The sequence below is a fragment of the Coregonus lavaretus genome (assembly GCF_964263955.1).
Source record: "Coregonus lavaretus genome assembly, chromosome: 13".
NCBI classification, from domain to species: domain Eukaryota; kingdom Metazoa; phylum Chordata; class Actinopteri; order Salmoniformes; family Salmonidae; genus Coregonus; species Coregonus lavaretus.
This window is the reverse complement of record NC_140000.1, coordinates 9,663,076-9,688,898: the sequence shown is the minus strand read 5'-3', so window position 1 is coordinate 9,688,898 and position 25,823 is coordinate 9,663,076. Positions and strand designations below refer to the sequence as shown.

Sequence of the window (25,823 nt, the reverse complement as noted above, 5' to 3'; positions counted from 1 at the left end):
AAGTTGTGGCAAAATGGCTTAAGGATAACAAAGTCAAGGTATTGGAGTGGCCATCACAAAGCCCTAACCTCAATCCTATAGAACATTTGTGGGCAGACCTGAAAAAGTGTGTGGGCGAGCAAGGAGGCCTACAAACCTGACTCAGTTACACCAGCTCTGTCAGGAGGAATGGGCCAAAATTCACCCAACTTATTGTGGGAAGCTTGTGGAAGGCTACCCGAAACGTTTGATCCAAGTTAAACAATTTAAAGTAAATGTTACCAAATACTGATTGAGTGTATGTAAACTTCTGACCCACTGGGAATGCCATGAAAGAAATAAAACCTGAAATAAATCATTCTCTCTACAATTATTCTGACATTTCACATTCTTAAAATAAAGTGGTGATCCTAACTAACCTAAGACAGGGAATTTTTACTAGGATTAAATGACAGGAATTGTGAAAAACTGAGTTTAAATGTATTTGGCTATGTATGGTGTATGTAAACTTCCGACTTCAACTGTATACCTGCTGGAGCGCATACTACGGATGGGTGTTGCTATGGTGACCAATGAGCTAAGATAAGGCGGGGATTTGCCTAGCAGTGATTTATAGATAACCTGGAGCCAGTGGGTTTGGCGACGAATATGTAGTGAGGGCCAGCCAACGAGAGCGTACAGGTCACAATGGTGGGTAGTATATGGGGCTTTGGTGACAAAACGGATTGCACTGTAATAGACTACATCCAATTTGCTGAGTAGAGTGTTGGAGGCTATTTTGTAAATGACATCGCCGAAGTCAAGGATCGGTAGGAGAGTCAGTCTTACGAGGGCATGTTTGGCAGCATGCGTGAAGGAGGCTTTGTTGCGAAATAGGAAGCCGATTCTAGATTTAACTTTGGATTGGAGATGCTTAATGTGAGTCTGGAAGGAGAGTTTACGGTCTAACCAGACACCTAGGTATTTGTAGTTGTTCACATATTCTAAGTCAGACCTGCCGAGAGTAGTGATTCTAGTCGGGCGGGGGGGGTGCAAGCAGCGTTCGATTGAAGAGCATGCATTTAATTTTATTAGCGTTTAAGAACAGTTGGAGGCTACGGTAGGAGTGTTGTATGGCATTGAAGCTCGTTTGGAGGTTTGTTAACACAGTGTCCAATGAAGTGCAAGATGTATACAAAATGGTGTCATCTGCGTAGAGGTGGATCTGAGAGTCACCAGCAGCAAGAGCGACATCATTGATATACACAGAGAATAGAGTCGGCCCGAGAATTGAACCCTGTGGCACCCCCATAGAGACTGCCAGAGGTCCAGACAACAGGCCCTCTGATTTGACACATTTAACTCTATCTGAAAAGTAGTTGGTGAACCAGGCGAGCCAGTCATTTGAGAAACCAAGGCTATTTAGTCTGCCAATAAGAATGCGGTGATTGACAGAGTCGAAAGCCTTGGCCAGGTCGATGAAGACGGCTGCACAGTACTGTCTTTTATCGATCGCGGTTATAATATCGTTTAGGACCTTGAGCGTGGCTGAGGTGCACCCATGACCAACACCCATGACCAGCTCGGAAACCAGATTGACAGTTCTTAGTCAGCACTGTCAACACTTTGTATTCAACACTTTTATAAGCCATAAAATACGTGTTCTTCCTATTTCCACTCAGCGCTACAACAAGCAGTGCAGCAGTAATGAATGAGTGGGAAAGTGTATTTATAGGCTTGCGTTGTTGTTGTTATTATTAGCAGCAGTCTTTTTTAATATTGAGGAATATTTCACTTTCTCTATTCATAGGAGTAACAACATGAATTTGTGCATGAGACATAAATAATGCGATGCGACTCGAGTTTCCCCATCAACTGGAAGACGTGCCCCTTGTTGGTCAGTGTCAGTGGAGGAAAGGGAGAGCGGAGATGCAGACACCATCAGCCCAGTAAAATAAAAATAAAAAGCAAATGATTTAAATGTATGCTCACTAAACTGTGCCTCACAAGTAATACAACAACGGATCTATTATCGGTGTGTAGGGGGCTTTGCCTTAGCAAATCAGGGCAACCCCTGACAAAAAAGTATGAAAATGTATGCACTCACTAACTGTAAGTCGCTCTGGATAAGAGCGTCTGCTAAATGACTAAAATGTAAAATGTAAAATGTAATCATGTAGCCTACCTCAAATCAAATTTGGAAATATAATTTTAAAAAATGTCCCAAACATCAATGTATTGGTAGGGCAATTCAAGCAAAGCCAATATGCGGTGATAATAGGCTTACGTTTTTTTAAGTCATGTAAAAAAAAAATCTGAGTGGAAGATCTCGGCTTGCATTTTGACTCAGAAAGTGATCTTGACTCAGAAAAGGTTGGTGACCACTGTTCCAGAGTTTTCCCAATCAGAGCTGCAGTAGGCCTAAATGCAAATAGACCATTGCCATATATGGATCTGTGCCATTTACTTTGAACTGGACTGTCTTTACAGCATGAGTGGTCATGAGTAGATGTGCTTGTTTTGAGATCAAAGCGAGAGCTGCATGTAGTCACGTGTGCACATTTTGTTCATATCCTTTGCTAGTTAGTGAGTTATTAGCCCAGTTATAGATCATTTGTAGTCAGCAATAGGGGAGTGATTGATTCCTACAAGAGAACAAAAAAGTAAATTCTAGGCATCTTTGAAAAGCAAGTCAGGTAAAGAGCTTTATTTTGTCTTAAAGGGGCAGTGTTGTGTTTTGAGACAGGCTTGAATAAGCAAAGTAGCCAATAGTCAGAGGGTAGCATAATTTATCTGATTCTCTGTTTTAATGGTATGGGAATAATAATGCATTTTATTTTGTAAAGTGGTTTCTTGCATCAAACAACACAACACAATTTTCAGTCATCTCCTTGTCTGAAGGACAAGTGGGTTAACAGGTTAATGTCAAGCCCTGCATGTTTTTTTTCAAAAGTCTCATGGAATGTAGGCCTACATTGAACACCACACATTGGCTACTACTTTAGGCTGAATGATAGAACAGCTATTCCCATGTTAAAATGTTATGGGATGCATTTTCTCCATTGTTTTTGATGGTAGGCCACTCTGGTAGGCCTACATTATGATCAAATAGCCACAGTAGCCTACATGGCCACTGTTAAAACTGTAACTTGTTAAAAGTTAATTTGTGGAATTTCTTTTCAAGGATAGGCCTATAGTTTACCCAATAGCAGTTTTTAATTTTTACATGAAGAGGATAAAGTTGGTATTCATTTTAGGAGCAGAATGCACTTAGCTTATTAATTAACTAGAGACAACTTAAACTACTTACTTTCGCATTGGGTCATTGCTAGATGGGATACAGTTGATCAAATTGATGTCAAAAGTTGATTATTCTTTCATTTTTTTCCAAATCTAACCTACTTCTCCAAACCTGCTATGTTTATTATCCTAGCCTGCAGTGTAAGTTCTCCATTTCTGACAAACTAACTATCTAGGTAAAACCTGTTCGCAAAACCTGTGTTTATTGCCATCTTTTTAGATTCGGTTTAACAGAGCAGATAACACCTGCGCACTAGCACAGCTCAGTGCGCACTGGAATCCGTGCTATCCGAAATCCTTGGGAGGTCCCTACCCCATTGAAGTTGAAATGTAATATGGTTAAGGTTAGGGCATTTTTTTTTTTAACAAACCTAAGATAGACCACAGTCTGTCGATTCCAATGGGAGCAAATTAATCATGGTGGGCAGAACAAGCAAGGTAGGCAGAGCCAAGCACGAGCCCCCCCCCCCCCCCCAATGCAGAACCTTCTGCATCCCACTTCGACAGACTCAGACCTTGCTCTGCGGTACTGCTCCATCAGGTCCTCGTACTTCGGCCTATTTTCTTTAATTCGCCTCTTCAATGCAGTCCTCCCAAACTCCATTACCTGCTTGGAAGTTTCGGGAAAGCAGCACAATGTCTGGCCTCAGTGTTGTCGCTGTGATGATATCTGGGAACTTGAGCTGCTTTCCCTGGTCGACTTTCAGCTCCCAGTCTTGAGCTGTTGCGAAAAGACCTGTGGAGGTTCTGGTAGCTGGTGTTGGCTTTTCCCCGTCTCCGAAGAATGCTATGGCCTGCTTCGCTTGTCGGAGGCACTTGCAGTGACTGATCCCACTGCAGATGGTTTCTACAATGGCTTTAAGCACCAGGTTGTGGCACCAGTGGTAGCGACCTTCACCTAGGGCTTTTGAGCAGCAGTTGAGGATGGATGTACTCCTCTCTTTAGGCACAGAGAGCATGATGGTGAATCGACCTTGCCCCAGCAGAACAGGTTAGATGGGCTTGGTAAAACATTGTAGTCTATACCCTGATGAAGACAGCTTGGCTGATTATTAAATTATTGCATCTGAGCTCCTAGAGTGTGCAGCTCTCCTTTTCTTTTTCAGGACATCGTAGACTACCTGTACACTCTCGGACCATGTACTTTCCACCGTTTTCTCCCATCTTGTTGCCTTGTTGCTGCATTCCTACCATCCTGCTGGCTCCCTCCTCCTTGACTGTTGCTCACACTTCCTCCTGCACCAGCTTCCGCCTGTCTTTCCCTTGGGCCTGGTCGTAGCGTGGTGTTGTAATGCTACCAAGGTCAGCTCTTCCCGGAGTCACCTTACCCACCAGCACGCTGTACCGTAGCCGTGACTCAGCCTGCTCTACTGCATCCTGAGCCATCCACTTCCTTCCTGTCCTCACCTATATCCAGGCCTTGAACTTGCCAGGTAAACCTGACTTTTCCACTGCAGCCAACCACACTTCCAGCTCCTGGTTGGATGTCTTGATGGCTGCTGTCAAACATCTTGCCCAGACTCTTTACCGGTTTCCCTGTGATGGATGGGATCTGTGTGTCTTGAATGGCGAGGCGGAACTTGTCCACAGTCTTCCCCCTTTTCAGCACCAGGGATCTAGACTTCGCTGGCTTGAAGTTCAAGTGACAAGCTTCTCCAACCCCTTCAGAATCCATCTACTCCCTGGGATGGATGTTGTTGTCACAGTCAGGTCATCCATGAAGACTGATAGCTTGTCGCACACCAGACTTGGTCAGTGGGCCTCTACATTCCACCTCCACCTGTGATGATTCCTTTCTCAGGCCTGTGCCATTCCAATGTTGTGGACCCAGAGGTGACTGAAACTGTTGTAGTAGTCCAGTATGAGATCCCTGATCTTGCCTGGGATGTGGTGCCGATCCACAGCCACTTCAACCAGCTTGTGGGGTATGAAGCCTTAGGCGTTCGTGAGGTCCAGCCACAGTACAACAAGGTCTCTTCTGTTCTCCCAGGCTTCCCTGATTATCTGCTTGACCACGCCTGTGTGCTCCAGTCATCCTGGCACCTCCGGGATCCCTTCTTTCTGGACTGATGTAGTTCTTTAGGAGGTAATCTGTCAGATGGCTGGCCCCAATGCTGAAGAATATCTTTCCTTCAACACTGAGCAACGAGATGGTTCTGAACTGGTCGATGTTCTTCGAAAGACTTTGCCCCTCCTCCAGATCACCTTCAGGATGCTCTTGCCCTCTTGACAACCTCCTGTACCTCCTTCCAGCAGGGCTCCTTGTTTAACTCTGTGGTTGGTACTGGTAGAACTATCAAGGCCTTGCAGTACTCCAGATCTTGCTCTCAGATTGCATTGCTGTACGTGCTGCGGAGATGGTTGTCAATCTCATCTTTGGAGCAGGTAAGGTGGCCACTGTGCTTCTGACCCAGCAGCTGTTCGGTGAATCCAAAGGGATTTGCTAAAAAGGTAGCCCGCTTCCTTGACCTCTTTTTCCTGTGCCTTCTATGCCATTTAGCTCTCTGCAAGGTCCTGAGGATGTTCCGTAGCTCTGACAAGGCTCGTATTTCTTCTTCATTCGCCTCCTTGAACTGTTCTTAACTCCTGCCTTATCTGGCGGATCTTTGCCGCTCTATACTCAGTTGGTTAACCAAGCAGTCTATGACCTGTGAGGCTTCAAGAAGGAGTATTCTCCTTTTGACAGCTCTCTGCTATCACTAATTGACGTTGGCCTACTGTTTATTAGCCGTCACTTTATTCCTGTACATATCTACGTCAATTAACTAATACCCCTGCACATCAACTCGGTACTTGTACCCCTTGTATATAGCCAAGTTATCATTACTCATTGTGTATTATTACTTTTATTATTACGTGTTATTACTTTTCTATTATTTCTATGTTTTCTTTCTCTCTGCATTGTTGGGAAGGGCCCCTAAAGGCGTTAGCATGCTTCGGTTCGGCTGGCGCCTAGCCAAACTCATCTAGGCGAACTGAACAAGTGTGCTCGCATAGTCCCTTAAAAGACCTTAGCTTGAAAAATGAGAAGAAAGCGGCATTATTACTGTTTTTCCATCTTGAGACGACGTAGCCAGTATACACTAATCAGAATTAATCTAACATAACTCCAGAAATCTGTCATTAATTTTGACGTTTTTGCAGAGGAGATCTTAGTCGTGAAACATTTCGGTGCAGCATTTCTCAAGTGACATGATGTGCTTCTCTCGTTGAATGACAACAAACACTTAATTGAAGAATTGCTCTGTTGACCAATAACCGACGCAGGGGCGTAGACTTCGGCTACCGACTTCGGCACGACCAGCCGAAAAACCCTTGCCGAAGAACAAAACCATCAAAAATGGCACAAAATGTTGTCAAAATATACGCACCAACTGTTCCAAACTTTTTTGGATGGGCAACATGTGGAACGGAATCAATGGAACCGAGTCAAACAAGTTGTTTCTATGTGTTTGATGTGTTTGGTACCATTATATTGATTCCATTTCAGCCATTACAATTAGCCCGTCCCTATAGCTCCTCCCATCAACTTCCTCTGTTCCCCACCAAATGCTTTAAAATAATAAATAATAATAATATGCCATTTAGCAGACGCTTTTATCCAAAGCGACTTACAGTCATGCGTGCATAAATCTTTTTGTGTATGGGTGGTCCCGGGGATCGAACCCACTACCTTGGCATTTCAAGCGCCGTGCTCTACCAGTTGAGCTACAGAGGACCACTTTGTCAAAAGCCCATTGAACCCCATTGACCTGACTAGAGTGTCAGTCAGACAACACCCTCCCCTATATGTATGCTACGTTGTGTCTAAGGCTGATGAGTCCCTGTGTTCCTCTGTCCCCCCTCAGGCGCGGGAGCAGCCTGTTTCTCAAACTAGACACTGTAATGTATTTGTCCTCTTGCTCAGTTGTGCACCGGGGCCTCCCACTCCTCTTTCTATTCTGGTTAGAGCCAGTTTGCGCTGTTCTGTGAAGGGAGTAGTACACAACGTTGTACGAGATCTTCAGTTTCTTGGCAATTTCTCGCATGGAATAGCCTTCATGTCTCAGAACAAGAATAGACTCTTCTCTCTCCTCTCCTCTCCTCTCCTCCTCTCTCCTCTCCTCCTGTCTCTCTCTCTCTTTAGTTACAGAGTTACACCCAACCAATGGCATGTTTAGTTAGAGTTACAACGTTTTTCACATGTGAAACTGCAGTTCCCATGTGAGGTGAAAACATTTTATTCTCCTCACATGTGAAAGGGTGGTGTTAACATGTGATCTTACAATTTTATACATGTGAACATATGATTTCACATACATTTCAGCTCAACATGTGAAAACAGCTATTTCAAATGTGAAAATGCAAATTTCACTTATTTTTTTGTAAGGGCGATTCTTAGAAGGAGCTTCACAACAGGTCACTGATACTGATGATTCTGCAAGGTTACCATGAGTTGTGTTTGATCTCTAGGAAGCAGCTGCTTGAAATCAATCAGAACGTCGCCACTATGGAACCAGTTGTGGACTTTGGTCTCCATCCAAATAAATATTTGTGGTCGATAAACAGAACTAGGTTTAGCAAATTCAGACTTCTTCCCTTCATTGTTCATGAACACAATTACATGTATAATATGTTCCTAAAAAAATATATATATCAGACAAACTGGGGAAATATTATTTGGATTGACTGCCATTCAGCATGCCAACTGAAGGGTTTTTTATATAGAAATATATTAATCTGTTCATCCAACATAGCTAAAACTAAATAACGCAAACGTTATCTCCATTTGACAATGTTGAATTTCATTGATACAAATGTAGGTTCTTAATTTGATCACTCTTTTGTTGCTGAGAATTTCCTGCACAACAGGAAATGCAAACTTGTAGTGTATTTAACATTTAAAAAGGCTTCTAAAGTTTGTAATTTCCACTTTAAAATGTCAGACTTGATTTTCCCTAAACGAAAAATGTATCAACCCCTACAAAAAATGTCTATTAAATCAAATCAAATCAAATCAAATTTTATTGGTCACATGCGCTGAATACAACAGGTGCAGACATTACAGTGAAATGCTTACTTACAGCCCTTAACCAACAGTGCATTTATTTTTAACAAAAAAAGTAAAAATAAAACAACAACAAAAAAAGTGTTGAGAAAAAAAGAGCAGAAGTAAAATAAAATAACAGTAGGGAGGCTATATATACAGGGGGGTACCGGTGCAGAGTCAATGTGCGGGGGCACCGGCTAGTTGAGATAGTTGAAGTAATATGTACATGTGGGTAGAGTTAAAGTGACTATGCATAAATAATTAACAGAGTAGCAGCAGCGTAAAAAGGATGGGGTGGGGGGGCAGTGCAAATAGTCCGGGTAGCCATGATTAGCTGTTCAGGAGTCTTATGGCTTGGGGGTAGAAGCTGTTGAGAAGTCTTTTGGACCTAGACTTGGCACTCCGGTACCGCTTGCCGTGCGGTAGCAGGGAGAACAGTCTATGACTAGGGTGGCTGGAGTCTTTGACAATTTTGATTATAATCCACATAATAATTCACATTTCCTGTTGCTGCATGATTATTTTCCTGCTGTAGCAAACTGGCTCAAAATAAGATCCTACATATGTACATTAGATCCCAACATTTATATTATTAACCACATAGGGTAACCATTCATCTTTAAATTGGCGCTTGTAACGCCAAGGTAGTGGGTTCGATCCCCAGGACCACCCATACACAAAACAAAAAAAATGTATGCACGCATGACTGTAAGTCGCTTTGGATAAAAGCGTCTGCTAAATGGCATATTATATTATTATTATAAATTCCTCCATTGCAACGTAAAACTAATGTTGCATTCATGACCAAGTGGGAAAGTGGTAATTACCAGTTGTGAAGTCATAAATACGAGTTGGATGCTTTCACATGCTTTCAACTCGTTGAGAATTGCCGATTGGCTAATGGCAAACAAGCTGCATCAACCATAAACTAAAAGTACAGCTATCATGCCTGTAAACAAACTATAGTGTTAAAAAAACATATTGATAGATTGCTTTTTATAAATAATGTTTTGTTGTTGCACTTAACTGCCGAAAATACTGTTATCGAGGTCATTTCCTCAGTAGGAAATGTCAGAGTTCAGCATGTGGGAGAAGTTGGAGCTCTGGGTTGATAGATGCGTTTCCCACTAGTAATTACCAGACAACTGGATTTTTCCCAGTCGTATGTGCTAAATACCATCTTCCCACTCTGTTATGAATGCACCAAATGCCCTTGCGGTCCTCTGAAGAGTAGGCTCTTCAGGGGGTCTCCAACCCTGTTCCTGGAGAGCTACCCTCCTGTAGGTTTTCGCTCCAACACCAGTTGTAACTAACCTGCTTCAGTTTATCAACCAGCTAATTATTAGAATCAGGTGTGCTAGATTAGGGTTGGAGTGAAAACCTACAGGACGGTAGCTCTCCAGGAACAGGATTGGAGAGCCCGGCTCTATAGCAAGTGGGGCTCCTATGCACACAGCCAGAGGAATCGATCCTTTGTCTGGATAGGCCCAAAAATGTGACACATCACTCCCTATGCAAATGAGGTGTCAGATTTCAAACCCTACATCTCAGCTCCTTGCGGGCAGCGCCATCTGAATGGGGAGACTCAGCTGTTTTGCTGATTTAAAGCAATTGACATTGTACTGTTCACAGAACGTTCTGTACACAAACATTTCGGTCACTCAGAACCAGTCCACAATCACTACGAGTCCCCTAAATAAGGGACTTTACATCAGAGGTTAACAACGTACCCTACTAACAACCAACTTTCGCACCTCTGCAGTGTGGGAGTAGTGGGAGTGATAGAAATTCTATGTTTTGGATTATAGCCAATGACAGTTCAGGGAATCTTTATTGACGTTTTGCTGGGCGAACACTTTTTTTGGATTCTCATACACTTAAAATGTTGTTTTGATTATTGCTTAAACAGTCGCTAAGATTATATTTGTGTGTGATCTTTAAAAAATACCTATTTTGGATGTAGCAGTTGTTATCGAGAATGCGAAAATCCAATTATAATCCCTAAGTAATGTGAAATTGGGCGGCAGGTAATCTAGCGGTTAAGAGCGTTGGGCCAGTAACCGAAAGGCCGCTGGTTTCTAATCCCCGAGCCGTCTAAGTGACAAATCTGTCAATGTGCCCTTGAGCAAGGCACTTAATCCTAATTGCTCCAGGGTCGCCGTCAATAATTGCTGATCCCTGGCTGTGACCCCACTCTCCGAGGGTGTCTCAGGGGGAGTGGGATATGCAAAAAACAAATGTTCAATTCACACACGTGTATAATACACACTTGTACATGTATGAAATAGGACAAATGTAAGCACCCACCTAATTATTATTATTATTATTATAAATGCACTCATAAGCAACATGTAAATGGAGGCTTTTTTAGCTGGCAGTCTATGAGAACTCCCCTATGTTCTGCAACCAATATGGGGCGCATCACCCACCTGTGGAAATTTTTGCAAACACAGAAAGGGGTCTGTTGATATGAAAAATCTTCCTTGATAACGAAGACTGAAAAAACGTACTACCAATGCCACAACATAATTGACCTTATTGCACAAATGAAGCCTAATGTTGTATTAATAGATACAGTATGAACATACAGTATTTCTAACCACCCTAAATCTTTTTTTATTCCCCCTTTAGCAGTGTGCCTCAATACCCCCTCCCCCCTCCACTACCACCCATCCCCGTTCCCCTCCTCCCTCCTCTCCTCTCCCGCTGCCTTGCACCTCTCTCAGTATGTGCTGTCAATAATTGATGGTTCTACAGACTCAAAGGGTAACAGGTCTAAAGAGGCAATCTCTCATGCGTTTATTTATTTATTTACCATTCCTATCTTTAAACACACCCAGTCAGTGAGACCACTACCTGTGTTTCTTAGAGCATGGCGATCGACACCCAGCGACCCCTCTGTCTCTGTGTCCATACATGTACTGTATGTCAGGGCAGGGTCATGGGGTTTGTTATCCATCAGTGCGTGTCCCTGCGGCCAAGAGTGGGTTAATATTGCTAGTCTGGCTGACAGCAGGATAGAGGGAAGGAAGTAGAGAGATTAAATGAGTGAGATGCAGGGGGTGGAGAGAGAGAGAGAGAGGGAGGGGAGTGATTTAATTCATCCCTAAGCAGCACTGATTGACTATAGCTAGCACACTGGCACTCACACAACAGAACGATGGAGAGAGACAGCAGAAACGAGAAGTTATTCTCCAGAAAGAGAAGTTTCACTTTTGGGGCATATGGAGGGTGAGTAACAGTCACAGTACTGAGAACTAATTAAAATGCTTTCGTTCTAGTGTCAAAATTAAATCTTGAATTATAAATGTTGTTCATAGAAGTAGTCCTTAATGTCATGCGGCACATTGTCTAAGGAGTTACCACTTCCCCTATTCACAGTGTGGACAAGTTCATATCTGAAAATGAGATTAGGTGAGTGAAACTTAATAATAACTTTATTTACCTTTATCCACATTTAATGTTGTTTCCTTCTCACTGGTCATTTTGCACTGGATTTAGCGGTTGATACACTTGCAGTTGATGAATGGAAAAAGTGATGGGTTGCATTGCTTTGCTCTGTCATTCCACCTGTTGCAGCAGACCGGAACCTTTAGAACACAGCATTCTGGATATTTTGGACTCCCCTACCAGCGAGACCAAACCGTTCCTCTCTGTTGGCAGCAACCAGAAGGTAAAAGGACTTAATCTGCTATGGCCATATCCTTTCATCATCGTCATTATATCCTTTTTGCATTTGTTGATCGCATCATCACAAATTTAGTCTCCCTGCACTTCCCTGCATCTGTCTTTGTCTAACGTTGTTCACCTTTCTCTCCCTGCTTCTCCCTGAACCTCCTTTCTCTGTCTGTCTGTCTGTCTGTCTGTCTGTCTGTCTGTCTGTCTGTCTGTCTGTCTGTCTGTCTGTCTGTCTGTCTGACTCTTTCTGTCTGTCTGACTCTTTCTGTCTGTCTGACTCTTTCTGTCTGTCTGACTCTTTCTGTCTGTCTTTGTTTGTCTGTCTGTCTGTCTGCCTGTGTGACTGTCTATCTGTGTTTTCCATGTAAGGTGACAGAGCTGTTTGAGATCATTGAGAAGTTGCAGGTGAGTGTACAGCACCATTCCCCCTCTGTTTTGTGTAGTCTCTGTGTGTACAACAGTTCTCTCTCCAGTTATTCAATCAGTCAGTCACTGTTACCTTCACTCTCCTTCATCAGGGCAGCAGGCTCGATGAACAGCGTTGTGAATTCCCTCTGCCTTTGAGGGTGAGTCTTTCTCCTAAAATATAATGGCAAGATTTGTGTGCACACGTGTGGCATGTATGTGGCATGTTCAACTTTCTTTCCATTGAACATGGGATACAAATAAAGGCATTTAAAATAATTGACCTTCTCAATGATACAGACATTTTGTTCCCTAAAACACTGACGTCACAATAGCAATAACACTCATACCAGCATATATAAAACGTATTATTAGGTATGCTGGTGCAACCATGAGCACGTCAGTTCAAACATCATCCTACGGAAACTGCTAGATCTACAGTTAATTGGATACACCACAGACTTTTAAATTATCATCTCACCCTTTTTAAAGTCTCAGCTTTTGAAGATAGGTCGTGATCTTCCTCTGATCCTGCCTCCAAAGCTGGGTGGTTACTGGATAGACCCCCCGCTACAGAAGTTTGCTGAGACCAGTCCGACATCCTCTCATTACGGACTAGACCCAGAGACCTATGACATCATGGAGAGAGACAGCGAGGCCACATACTACCAGGAGTTCTTCCGCTCACGAGTTAGTAGAGTACCACCCATAGAACTATTCTTATTCTGTTCTATTGGATGGTAGAGATGGACTATGATCCAATATGATGAAATACATACATACAGTGCCTTGCAAAAGTATTCATCCCCCTTGGCGTTTTTCCTATTTTGTTGCATTACAACCTGTAATTTAAATGGATTTTTAATTGGATTTCATGTAATGGACATACACATAATATTCCAAATTGGTGAAGTGAAATTAAAAAAATAACTTGTTTCAAAAAATTCTAAAAAATAAATAACGGAAAAGTGGTGCGTGCATATGTATTCACCCCCTTTGCTATGAAGCCCCTAAATAAGATCTGGTGCAACCAATTACATTCAGAAGTCACATAATTAGTTAAATAAAGTCCACCGGTGTGCAATCTAAGTGTCACATGATCTGTCACATGATCTCAGTATATATACACCTGTTCTGAAAGGCCCCAGAGTCTGCAACACCACTAAGCAAGGGGCACCACCAAGCAAGCGGCACCATGAAGACCAAGGAGCTCTCCAAACAGGTCAGGGAAAAAGTTGTGGAGAAGTACAGATCAGGGTTGGGTTATAAAAAAATATCAGAAACTTTGAACATCCCACGGAGCACCATTAAATCCATTATTAGAAAATGGAAAGAATATGGCACCATAACAAACCTGCCAAGAGAGGGCCGCCCACCAAAACTCACGGACCAGGCAAGGAGGGCATTAATCAAAGAGGCAACAAAGAGACCAAAGATAACCCTGAAGGCGCTGCAAAGCTCCACAGCGGCGATTGGAGTATCTGTCCATAGGACCACTTTAAGCCGTACACTCCACAGAGCTGGGCTTTACGGAAGAGTGGCCAGAAAAAAGCCATTGCTTAAAGAAAAAAATAAGCAAACACGTTTGGTGTTCGCCAAAAGGCATGTGGGAGACTTCCCAAACATATGGAAGAACGTACTCTGGTCAGATAAGGCTAAAATTAAGGTTTTTGGCCATCGAGGAAAACGCTATGTCTGGTGCAAGCCCAACACCTCTCATCACCCTGAGAACACCATCCGCACAGTGAAGCATGGTGGTGGCAGCATCATACAGTGGGGATGTTTTTCATCGGCAGGGACTGGGAAACTGGTCAGAATTTAAGGAATGATGGATGGCGCTAAATACAGGGAAATTCTTGAGGGAAACCTGTTTCAGTCTTCCAGAGATTTGAGACTGGGACGGAGGTTCACCTTCCAGCAGGACAATGACCCTAAGCATACTGCTAAAGCAACACTCGAGTGGTTTAAGGGGAAACATTTAAATGTCTTGGAATGGCCTAGTCAAAGCCCAGACCTCAATCCAATTGAGAATCTGTGATATGACTTAAAGATTGCTGTACACCAGCGGAACCCATCCAACTTGAAGGAGCTGGAGCAGTTTTGCCTTGAAGAATGGGCAAAAATCCCAGTAGCTAGATGTGCCAAGCTTATAGAGACATATCCCAAGAGACTTGCAGCTGTAATTGCTGCAAAATGTGGCTCTACAAAGTATTGACTTTGGGGTGGTGAATAGTTATGCACGCTCAAGTTTTCTGTTTTTTTGTCTTATTTCTTGTTTGCTTCAGAATAAAACATATTTTGCATCTTCAAAGTGGTAGGCATGTTGTGTAAATCAGATGATACAAACCCCCCAAAAATCAATTTTAATTCCAGGATGTAAGGCAACAAAATAGAAAAAATGCCAAGGGGGGTGAATAGTTTCGCAAGCCACTGTACATAGTAGCTGTGTGACTTTCTCTCCTATGTCAGTATCATCACTCGTTCACAGCAGTGGACCCCTCCCTGGGACCCCTCCTTCTCTCTGTCTGTTTGGAGGAAGAAGAGAAGAGGCTGAGAGTAATACTGAGGTTATATCAGAAATAATGGAAATTGTTCAATTAATGTAATGAAACACCCTGGTGAATTCCATGAGCAACAGTTATTACATGTTTGTCTTTCCTTTCCAGAATGAGGGAATGCTCTATGCATGGGGTTTTCTCTGTGTCTCTGTTCCCAAACATCCCATCTGCTGTGGAGCTGGCCAAGGTACCATTACTAGTCTCTCCAACAGACGTGTGTATTTTAGATTAACCTTTATTATACTTTTACTGAAAGTAATTACCATCATCGAAAAACCCCAAACTGACCATGTCCTTTTCAGATGCTATGCGACAGTGTGACTGTGCCCAGATTTGATGTGGTCAGTTACCTCAAGGTACTTATTTTTCACTGTACACATTCCCAAATGATTTAGGCCTTCATGTTACACAGAATGTACTCTTCAAATGACCTCTAAAACCTGAGACAAATTTGACAAAAATGTGTGCCCTCTCCTTCCCCTTTATCTCTCTATCTATCCCTCTGCTTCTCCCTTCATTTCTCCCTCTCCCTTCCCCTCTCTGTCTTTCAGGCACCAGATCTTATAACAGCATTTGATGAACACAGAGTGTCTCCGAACTTCAAGTTTGGTGTCTTGTATCAGAGAGAGGGACAGGTAAATAACTGGACCGCAGGCAGAAGCTTGGTAGCATTAAATAGGAGCACTAGTCTACATTACATCTCATATTTTCTCTCTATCTTTTACAGTTGACAGAGGAGGACATACTCTGTAACAATGAGGAAAGTGAAGAGTTTCAAGAATTCCTCTCTATTTTGGGAGATACAGTCACACTTCAAGGGTTCACTGGGTAATTTACAGTAACCTACATGGTGACATGGCCTTATGGAGAAATTACAGAAATATGACATTGTAACAGGAAGAGATGAATAAGAAGATGCCAGCAGCTTACTGTCACTCCCTCTCCCCGACGGCATCTTCCCTCTTTCTCTCCCCCATTCTCTCTCTCCCTCCCTCTCTTCAAGGTTCCGAGGAGGTTTGGACGTGTGTCACGGCCAGACAGGAAGTGATGCGGTCTTCACTTCCTTCCACGGCAGAGAGATCATGTTCCATGTGTCCACCAAACTGCCCTTCACAGAGGGCGATACACAACAGGTTAGCTAGAATAACGACAACTAATCATACTCACCCACAGTCAATCACTTCAACCCAGCTCCAGTGGCTCCCTCTTACCCTCTGCTCATTGCTCCTTACAGCTACAGAGGAAGAGACACATCGGCAACGACATCGTTGCTGTTGTTTACCAGGAGGGCCAAACCCCTTTTCTGTCTGATGTCATCGGTTCGCACTTCCTGCACTGTTTCCTAGTGGTCAGGAGGGTGAGGAAGGGAGTGGGGGGCGAGGGGGAGGAGGCAGGAGGAGGAGGGGTCTTCCAGGTATGAAGATAAAACAAAAGGAGAGACACATTGATCTCTTATCACTGTAGTTATTTTTATTGGAATGGAAAGACTTTTTCAAACCTGAAAGTGGTCTGTTTGCAGGTGTCAGTCGCAGCCAGAGAGGATGTACCTCCCTTTGGTCCCTCCCTCCCTGATCCTCCCATATTCACAGAGGTGAATAGAATTCACATCTGATCTTGGTGACATGGTAAAAGACCATGATGCATTCTCAGTGTGTCTCTGTTGGCCTCTCTTGCAGAGCTCCCTGTTGAGAGAGTTCCTCCTGACCAAGCTTATCAATGCAGAGATCTCCTGTTATAAGGCTGAGAGGTTCAGCAGACTTGAGGTAACCACAGAAGAACAACACTAACACCATTATACATGTATGCAGTAATGCTTAAGGCATTACATGCACAGGTCCAAAGACTTTCTAGATGCAAAACTGTTATCTTTTTATGTGGAACAGAAACCTAATCAACAAGTCTTTCCTCTTCTCTAATTCCTCTCTTCTGCTCCCCATCTCTTACTTAACTCCTCTATGCTGCCTCCTCTCCTCCCTCTCTCCTCTCATCCTATCTTTTCAAGCTGCGCACTCGTTCGTCCCTCCTGGAGGGTCTGCAGGCGGAACTGTCCACCCGCTCCCAGTGCATGATGGGAGATTCGCCTGTGTCCGCCCTCTCGACTTCTGAGGGGATGAAGGGTGTAACTGAGGGGAGTGGAGGGTTCATCGAAAACTTTAAGGTGAAGTCAGACATTCTTGACTTTTTCGCTACAGTATGGGGAAAGGGTGGGTTTTGGACTTGGCATCCATATTTCCTGTCTTTGTTGCAGAGAGCCATAAGGGTGCGCAGTAATTCTTTTGACACTCTTGGGGGGCCTAGAAAGACCGGCGGGGTGTCGATCCCACAGAAGCCCAAGGTAACCCATACTGAAGATGGAAGCACTTTCTCTTTTTTTCACTGAATATCTTATTGATATGTTTGTGGGAAATACTGACCACCCCTGTTGGTTTTGTCTCCCTCGTCAGGCTGCTACAGAGAGAGATGGAGAGAGGTAAGACACTACAGAGAACGGACAAATCAAGAAGATGGACGAACAGACAGACAGACAGATGTTGTTTTTTGTCTTTCAGTGAGTTGGCCTACAAGCTCCCTGAACCCAGCTTTCCGCCCACAGACAACCTGGGCTCCACAGAGGTCAAAGATCACTCCAGTCCCCAGGAGAATACGTAGACAGACAGAATTATGTGTATATTTTAATAATAACCGAGTGGATGCTTTGCATTCGGAAAGTATTCAGGCCCCTTGACTTTTACCACATTTTGTTACGTTACAGCCTTATTCTAAAATTGATTAAATAGTTTTTTCCCCTCATCAATCTACACACAATATCCCATAATTACAAAGCAAAAACAGGTTTTTATTTTTTTGTGCAATTTTATAACAAATAAAACATCACATTTACATATGTATTCAGACCCTTTACTCAGTACTTTGTTGAAGCACCTTTGGCAGCAATTACAGCCTATAGTCTTCTTGGGTATGACGCTACAAGCTTGGCACACCTGTATTTGGGGAGTTTCTCCCATTCTTCTCTGTAGTTCCTCTCAAGCTCTGTAGGGTTGGATGGAGAGCGTCGCTGCACAGCTATTTCTAGGTCTCTCCAGAGATGTTCGATCGTGTTCAATTCCGGGCTCTGGCTGGTCCACTCAAGGATATTCAGAGACTTGTCCCAAAGCCACTCCTGCGTTGTCTTGGCTGTGGGCTTAGGGTCGTTGTCCTGTTGGAAGGTGAACCTTCGCCCCAGTCTGAAGTCCTGAGCACTCTGGAGCAGGTTTTCATCAAGGATCTCTCTGTAATTTTCTCCGTTCATCTTTCCCTCGATCCTGACTAGTCTCCCTGCCGCTGAAAAACATCCCCATTCTGCCACCACCATGCTTCACTGTAGGGATGGTGCCAGGTTTCCTCCAGATGTGACACTTGGCATTCATGCCAAAGAGTTCAATCTTGGTTTCATCATCTGCTAAATGACCAGAGAATCTTGTTTCTCATGGTCTGAGAGTCATTTGGGTGCCTTTTGGCAAACTCCAAGCGGGCTGTCATGTGCCTTTTACTGAGGAGTGGCTTCTGTCTGGCCACTCTACCATAAAGGCCTGATTAATGGAGTGCTGCAAAGATGGTTGTCCTTCTGGAAGGTTCTCCTATCTCCACAGAGGAACTCTGGAGCTCTGTCAGAGTGACCATCGGGTTCAGGGTCACCTCCCTGACCAAGGCCCTTCTCCCCCGATTGCTCAATTTGACCAGGTAGCCAGCTCTAGGTAGAGTCTTAGTGGTTCCAAACTTCTTCCATTTAAGAATGATGGAGGCCACTGTGTTCTTGGGGACCTTCAATGCTGCAGAAATGTGCCTCGACACAATCCTGTCTTGGAGCTCTACGGACAATTCCTTCGACCTCACAGCTTGGTTTTTGCTCTGACATGCACTGTCAACTGTGGGACCTTATATAGACAGGTGTGTGCCTTTCCAAATCATGTCCAATCAATTGAATTTACCACAGGTGGACTCCAATCAAATTGTAGAAACATCTCAAGCATGATCAATGGAAACAGGATGCACCTGAGCCCAATTTCGAGTCTCATAGCAAAGGGTCTTAATACTGAATGTAAATAAGGTATTTCTGTTTTAAGGTATTTTCTAAAAACCTGTTTTCACTTTGTCATCATGGGGTATTGTGCGTAGATTGATGAGGGAAAAAATATTTAATCCATTTTAGAATAAGGCTGTAACGTAACAAAATGTGGAAAAAGTCAAGGGGTCTGAATACTTTCCGAACGCACTGTACAAGTTGTAAAATAAGATGTTCAAATTGATAAATTCATAGCACGTAATACAGATATATTATTTTAGAATATTTTCACTGTTAATATGTGTACATCATTGTAGTAAATGTATGATAACTAAGTCATGCAATATTTATATTACTATTTTAGAGCATTGTAATAATTCAGGGCTGCCAACTTCTGAAGAAAGCTGGAGTGAGATTTGCTGTGTGAATTTCATTGCCCCCTGGCACAATCCCTAGACTGGGGATTGGGAGTCCACCCCCAGGAAGATTTTACTGTTTTAAACTATTTCCCTGCAATTCTATGTATTTTGACATGGCTTTGGCCTATTACCAGGGTGGAAAATTAGGTATATTCAGGATGCTTTGAACATTAAATGAACACTCAAAATTCGACTACTTTGTTACTTTGAGTTTTTGGGGTATGAAATGTAAAGTATGCTGATATGTTTTTTTAAACATTTTTTAGGTGGTTTGACACTTTATTCAGACAGTAATGAAATGAGATAGGGAGACAGGCAAATGCTAAAAACAGTGGGAAGGTTGGAAGCAGGGATTGATCCCTGTTCTCCGGTGAAAAGTTGTATGCGACATATTCCGGGGAGTGTTACCACTACACCAAGGCTCTGCACAGGAAATGTTAATATTAATGGTTGATGGCAGTGGATAACCAAATCATAGATTGCAGTCTGCTTATCCATAGACTGCTTTGAAGGTAACATTTTATATTTTGTCATTTGGGTGATCTATCTCTTTAAAATCGGGATGGAAGAAAATCCTGCTTGCTTTCCAGGAGGGTTGGCCACTCCACATCTATGTTTCCCAAGTGCTGGGTGTTTGAAAATGTTTTTGTTATAACAATTCATTTTTCAAGATCACACAACCTTCAACAAAAATCGAATGAATATCAATATTCAGGTGGTTTATGCCTACTAGTTGAAGATCCTTGCCAACATTTTACTCTAGGTTGTCAAAATATGATGCGTTTATGAGTTGTGAGTCCCTCTACCATCTCTGCCTTTGCATGTGCACAATACTAAAATGTCAAAAATGATATTTGATTCCTGGAGCATTTAATATCCAATGCTTATTTGTATGACTTATTCAAAACGCTCCACGAATGGCAAAAATGCATAGCCTCATATAATTCATTTTCAAAGACACAAGTAGGCATATCATATTTAAAATACGAGATTGCGTAAAATTGGGAAGAAGTGGAATAATAAAATAAGTGTGGGGAATGACAGTAGTGTTACTGATAAGCATAGTGATTACTCTATATTTTAGCCCATTGTTAAGAATGCTAGTTATTTAATCAGACTAAACAACGTAAAGAGCGAATAAAATCTCCTGAAGAAAATATTATATAAATCTTCCCCTACACTCTACCCAAATTATTGTATATTTATTGTACCCCCTCTAGAGTCAAATTTATACTTTGGGTTCACAATCTGTTTGAGAAAATGATTTTCATAGTCGCAAATCAGGTGATCCTACCCATCTTCCCTGATAAAACATACTGTAGGTGTAATATTCATATGTGTCAGCATATTGAATTGTAATTGGATGCATTATACTGTCATATCATACTGTGCTATGATTGGTTAAGACCACCCAGGTGGAGAGGTCATTCTAAGATGATCATGGCCAGAGACACATGGACATGCACGTTATAGCTAGTTAATAAAGAGCTACGTTTATAAATATCCTGTCGTCCTGCATTTTATTATTTTGTACAAAGCGTACAAAACAAGACATGGTGTCAGAGTAAAAGGACTAAAAGATGGATTTTGCTGGAGTTCCTTCACCTCGAATGGATTGGGGGTCTACAAATCTACCCGATGCATGGCGTAAGTTCAAACAGCATGTGGAGCTGATGTTCACGGGTCCTCTGAAGGAAAGAGGAGAAGAGGAAAAGTGCAGCTACCTGCTCCTCTGGATCGGTGAAAAAGGGAGAGACATTTACAACACATGGACACTTACCGAGGCTGAATCAAAGGTACTGAAAACATACTACGATCGTTTTGAAGCATATGTTTTGCCAAAGACCAATACAATTTTCGCTAGGTACAAATTCCATGAGAAAGTACAAGGCGCTAGTGAATCGTTTGAACAGTTTGTCACTGAGCTGCGTCTGCTTGTGAAAGACTGTGATTATGCAAACAAGGATGAGATGGTCAGGGACCGTATTGTATTTGGAATACAATCACCGCGAGTGAGAGAGAAACTTTTGAATGTTGGATCAGAGTTAACGCTGGACAAAGCTATCGACATAGCCAGATCTCACGAGCTAGCACAGGTTCAGATGAAAACCATTTCAGGCGGCAGCATGAGCGCATCACGTGAACAAGCAGTGCACGCAGTCAGGCAGACATCAAAGCACACCTCCAGTGCCCAGAGAGCATGTTTCAGAGCGGAGACAGACAGAACTCCAAAACAGAGCGACACAGACTCCAAACGCCCCAAAACATGTGGATATTGTGGATACAAAGTGCATGGCGAACAGGGGAATTGCCCAGCTAAAGGCAAACAGTGTACTAAATGTGGAAAATGGAATCACTTTGCAAAAGTGTGCAGAGTTTACCGTGGAAAAACAGTACATACAGTGAGTGAAGATGAAATGTCAATCAAAGAGTCAAATGCTGATGAACTGTTTATTGATTCAGTGACACAGAAAAGTCAGATATCAGAGACAGAGCAAGCCTTTGCTGACATTGAGATAGGAAGACAAGGCACAGAGCTGAAATTCAAACTAGACACTGGTGCACAAGTAAACATTATTCCTCTGAGTAAGTACAGAAGCTTGACATCTGAGTGTGAGCTACAGCCCACCACGCGCAGACTGACTGGTTATGGTGGTGAACAGCTCCCAGTAAAAGGCACATGCACTCTCAAATGCAAATACAAGGAAAGGGACATGATGTTGGACTTTTACGTTGTTGACACTCGAGCACCTGCAGTGCTAGGTCTTAAAGCATGTTTAGACATGGACCTTATCAAGCTAGTTTTATCAGTGACAGCACCAGTAGAGATAGAGAATGTCATGGAGGAGTTTGCTGATGTTTTTACAGGAATAGGACTATTCCCAGGAGAATGTACCATTCACCTTGACCCAGACGCAACCCCTGTGGTCTACCCACCGAGAAAGATTCCACTTGCTCTCCGCGCCCGTCTGAAGAAAGAGTTGGAGAGCATGGAGCAATCTGACATCGTCAACAAGGTTACAGAACCGACGGATTGGGTCAACGCGTTAGTGGTGGTGGAGAAACCACGCACAGGCAAGCTCAGAGTATGTCTCGACCCAAGAGACTTGAACAAGGCTATCAAACGCCCCCATTACCCCTTACCGACGCTAGATGGCATCACACACAAGCTAGCGGGTGCACGCTACTTCAGTGTCATGGACGCCAGATCAGGCTACTGGGCTATCAAGCTCACAGAAGAGTCATCTAAGCTCACAACGTTCAACACACCGTTTGGACGCTACAGGTTCCGTCGCCTGCCTTTTGGGATTATCTCAGCCCAAGACGAGTTTCAGCGAAAGATCGACGAGGTGTACGAAGGCCTCGACGGAGTCGTGGCAATTGTGGACGACATCCTTGTCTATGGTCGAACCAAAGAGGAACACGACAGAAACCTCAACGCGATGCTGCAAAGGTCCCGCGAGAGAGGAGTCCGGCTCAACCCCGAGAAGAGCACAGTCGGCGCTACAGAGGTCAGCTACTTCGGGCATCTTCTCACAGCGAATGGAATCAAGCCAGATCCGCAGAAGATCTCAGCCATAAAGGAAATGGAGCCACCAAAGAACCGCGCAGAGCTGGAAACAGTGCTTGGCATGGTCAACTACTTAGCCAAGTTCGCACCCAGCCTCTCCAATGCTAATGCACCCCTGCGTCAGCTGCTAAAGCAGTCCAGTGAGTTCCTCTGGGACAACCAACACGACATCGCTTTCCAGAAAGTGAAAGACTTGATCACGAGAGAACCAGGACCAATCCTTGCCTACTACGACCCCAACAAAGAGCTCAGACTCCAGGTGGACGCGTCAAAGTATGGACTAGGGGCAGTGCTACTGCAAGAAGGAAAACCCATCGGCTACGCTTCCAAATCTCTCACAGACTGTGAAATCAACTACGCTCAAATCGAAAAGGAGCTGTACGCCATTCTGTTCGGATGTAAGCGTTTCCATCAGTATGTCTATGGACGACAAGTCATTGTGGAATCAGACCACAAGCCCCTCGAGTCAATCATGAGGAAACCGTTAGCCGCAGCCCCGCCAAGGCTACAGAGAATGATCCTTCAACTACAAAAATACGACTTCACAATCACTCACCGTCCAGGCAAAGACATCCCTGTCGCAGACACACTCTCCAGGAAGTTTCTTACCTACAAGGACAGCAGCCTCAGTGAAGGCATGGACATGCAGGTGCACACTGTGTACAGCAACTTACCAGTTAGTGACACAAAACTGAAGGAGATCCGAGCAGAAACAGAAAAAGACACACAACTCACACAGCTGAGGAAAGTCATACAGTCAGGATGGCCTGAGGAGAGGAGAAAATGCCCTCAGAGCGTCTCAGAGTTCTGGAACCATCGTGACGAACTATCACAGATCAACGGAATCATTTTCAAAGGAGAGAAAATCATCATTCCTACCAGTCTCAGAGAAGAGATTTTGACAAAGATCCATGCTGGACACATGGGCATGGAAAAGTGCAAACAGAGAGCACGGGACATTTTGTTTTGGCCCGGAATGTGCAAACAAATAGAGGACATGGTTGGTAAATGCCCCACCTGTCTTGAACGACGCCCCTCGAACACCAAAGAGCCAATGTTACCTCACCGTATCCCAGACCGACCCTGGCAGGTCGTGGCAACCGATCTGTTCACGTGGAACAACGAGGACTACATTATAACAGTGGACTACTACAGCAGATACTTCGAACTCGACAAGCTTCACAGCACCACATCTGCAGCTGTGATACACAAGCTGAAAGCAGCCTTTGCCAGGCATGGCATTGTAGAGACTTTAATATCTGACAATGGGCCCTGTTACAAATCAAATGAGTTTGAATCCTTCACAAAAGCATGGGAATTCACACACGTCACCACAAGCCCACATTACCCTCAAAGTAATGGCCTTGCTGAAAAATCTGTGCAGATCGCTAAATCACTCATGGACAAAGCAAAAGCAGACAAGAGAGACCCCTACCTCAGTCTCCTTGAATACCGCAACACTCCAGTTGACAACTTCAAATCACCAGCCCAGCTGTTGATGAGCCGCAGACTTCGCTCAATCCTTCCCAGCACCAACCAGCAGCTGCAACCTGAGGTCGTCAGCTACAAGGAAGTGCATGCAAAACGTGCACAGAGACAACAACAGCAAAAGCGATACTACGACAGGTCAGCCAGACCACTGCCACCACTGAACGACGGAGAGTCAGTTAGAATCCAGGAGCATGGCTACTGGAAGCCAGCAGTCGTCATCCAACCAGCTGACACTGAACGTTCATATCACGTTCGCACTGCAGAAGGAGCGGTGTACCGCCGCAATCGTCGTCACCTACTGAACACAAAAGAACAACACACTGACGAGATGAACTGTTCCCCTGAAAGAGAACGGGGTGGACTAAACACAGACACAACACAACATACACCATACTTACCTGCAACACCACAAGAACTGTTGACTGACACAGAAGCATGCTCAGCTTCATATCACACAAGGTCAGGAAGAGAGGTCAAGCCTAGAGCTGTCCTAGACCTGTGAAATGTCAAAGGGTGTAGGCGGATCGCTGCCCTAAAAGAGTTCCAGACTGTAAACTTGTTATTGAAAGTTAACTTGAAATGCTTTGGTATGGTATTTGTTTGATATGTTGAGATGTCATTGCTACAGTGAAAAGCTGAGTTGCTGAGAAATATTTGTTCTAAAAGTAACAGTATGCTGAATCATTGTTTGTCTGTTATGTTGATGCAGTTGGTGCAGTTTAAATGGTTACTTACCTCGAGTTCAAACTACAGAGCATATATTCAAAAGAAACGCTTTATTGTTCTACATATTTTTTCTTTTTTTTTAAAAGAAGGGGGATGTAATATTCATATGTGTCAGCATATTGAATTGTAATTGGATGCATTATACTGTCATATCATACTGTGCTATGATTGGTTAAGACCACCCAGGTGGAGAGGTCATTCTAAGATGATCATGGCCAGAGACACATGGACATGCACGTTATAGCTAGTTAATAAAGAGCTACGTTTATAAATATCCTGTCGTCCTGCATTTTATTATTTTGTACAAAGCGTACAAAACAAGACAGTAGGTATGTCTGCTGCCGTTTCGTTGTCACAGCCTAAATGCCAATAACCAAACGAAGGGACTAATGCAAGTGTGGATTACATCGACTTTAGTACATGCTGTCAAAAGGGTGCATTCTGAAATAGGGACGGGAGTAACAGCAACCAAATTTTGTTCACAATATTGTACATAAAACAGGGCTACAGGGCTGCTCTTTTTACAGTTTTATAAACTCAGTGGAGAACGATCTCTATCCATTCAACTCCACTCTAATCTTGAGGGTTGTTCCTTTAAAACGCGCATCCAATCCCCTTGATACATAACTACACCAATCATATGCTT

The 25,823-nt window shown here is 43.4% G+C and overlaps 1 protein-coding gene across 1 annotated transcript; it reads left to right on the top strand.

Moving 5' to 3' along the window:
* Positions 1–11,447: 11,447 nt before the first annotated feature.
* rap1gapl (RAP1 GTPase activating protein-like) lies at positions 11,448–17,577 on the top strand (the record flags this gene model as incomplete). The annotated part of the gene is made up of 19 exons (XM_084174503.1): positions 11,448–11,518; positions 11,669–11,701; positions 11,867–11,960; positions 12,335–12,370; positions 12,484–12,531; positions 12,863–13,060; positions 14,840–14,937; positions 15,037–15,115; positions 15,231–15,284; positions 15,480–15,563; positions 15,656–15,756; positions 15,932–16,061; positions 16,163–16,342; positions 16,448–16,519; positions 16,605–16,691; positions 16,931–17,086; positions 17,177–17,263; positions 17,373–17,398; positions 17,478–17,577. 19 exons carry the CDS (start codon positions 11,448–11,450, stop codon positions 17,575–17,577), a joined length of 1,734 nt encoding a protein of 577 aa, XP_084030629.1.
* Between the last annotated feature and the right edge of the window lie 8,246 nt (positions 17,578–25,823).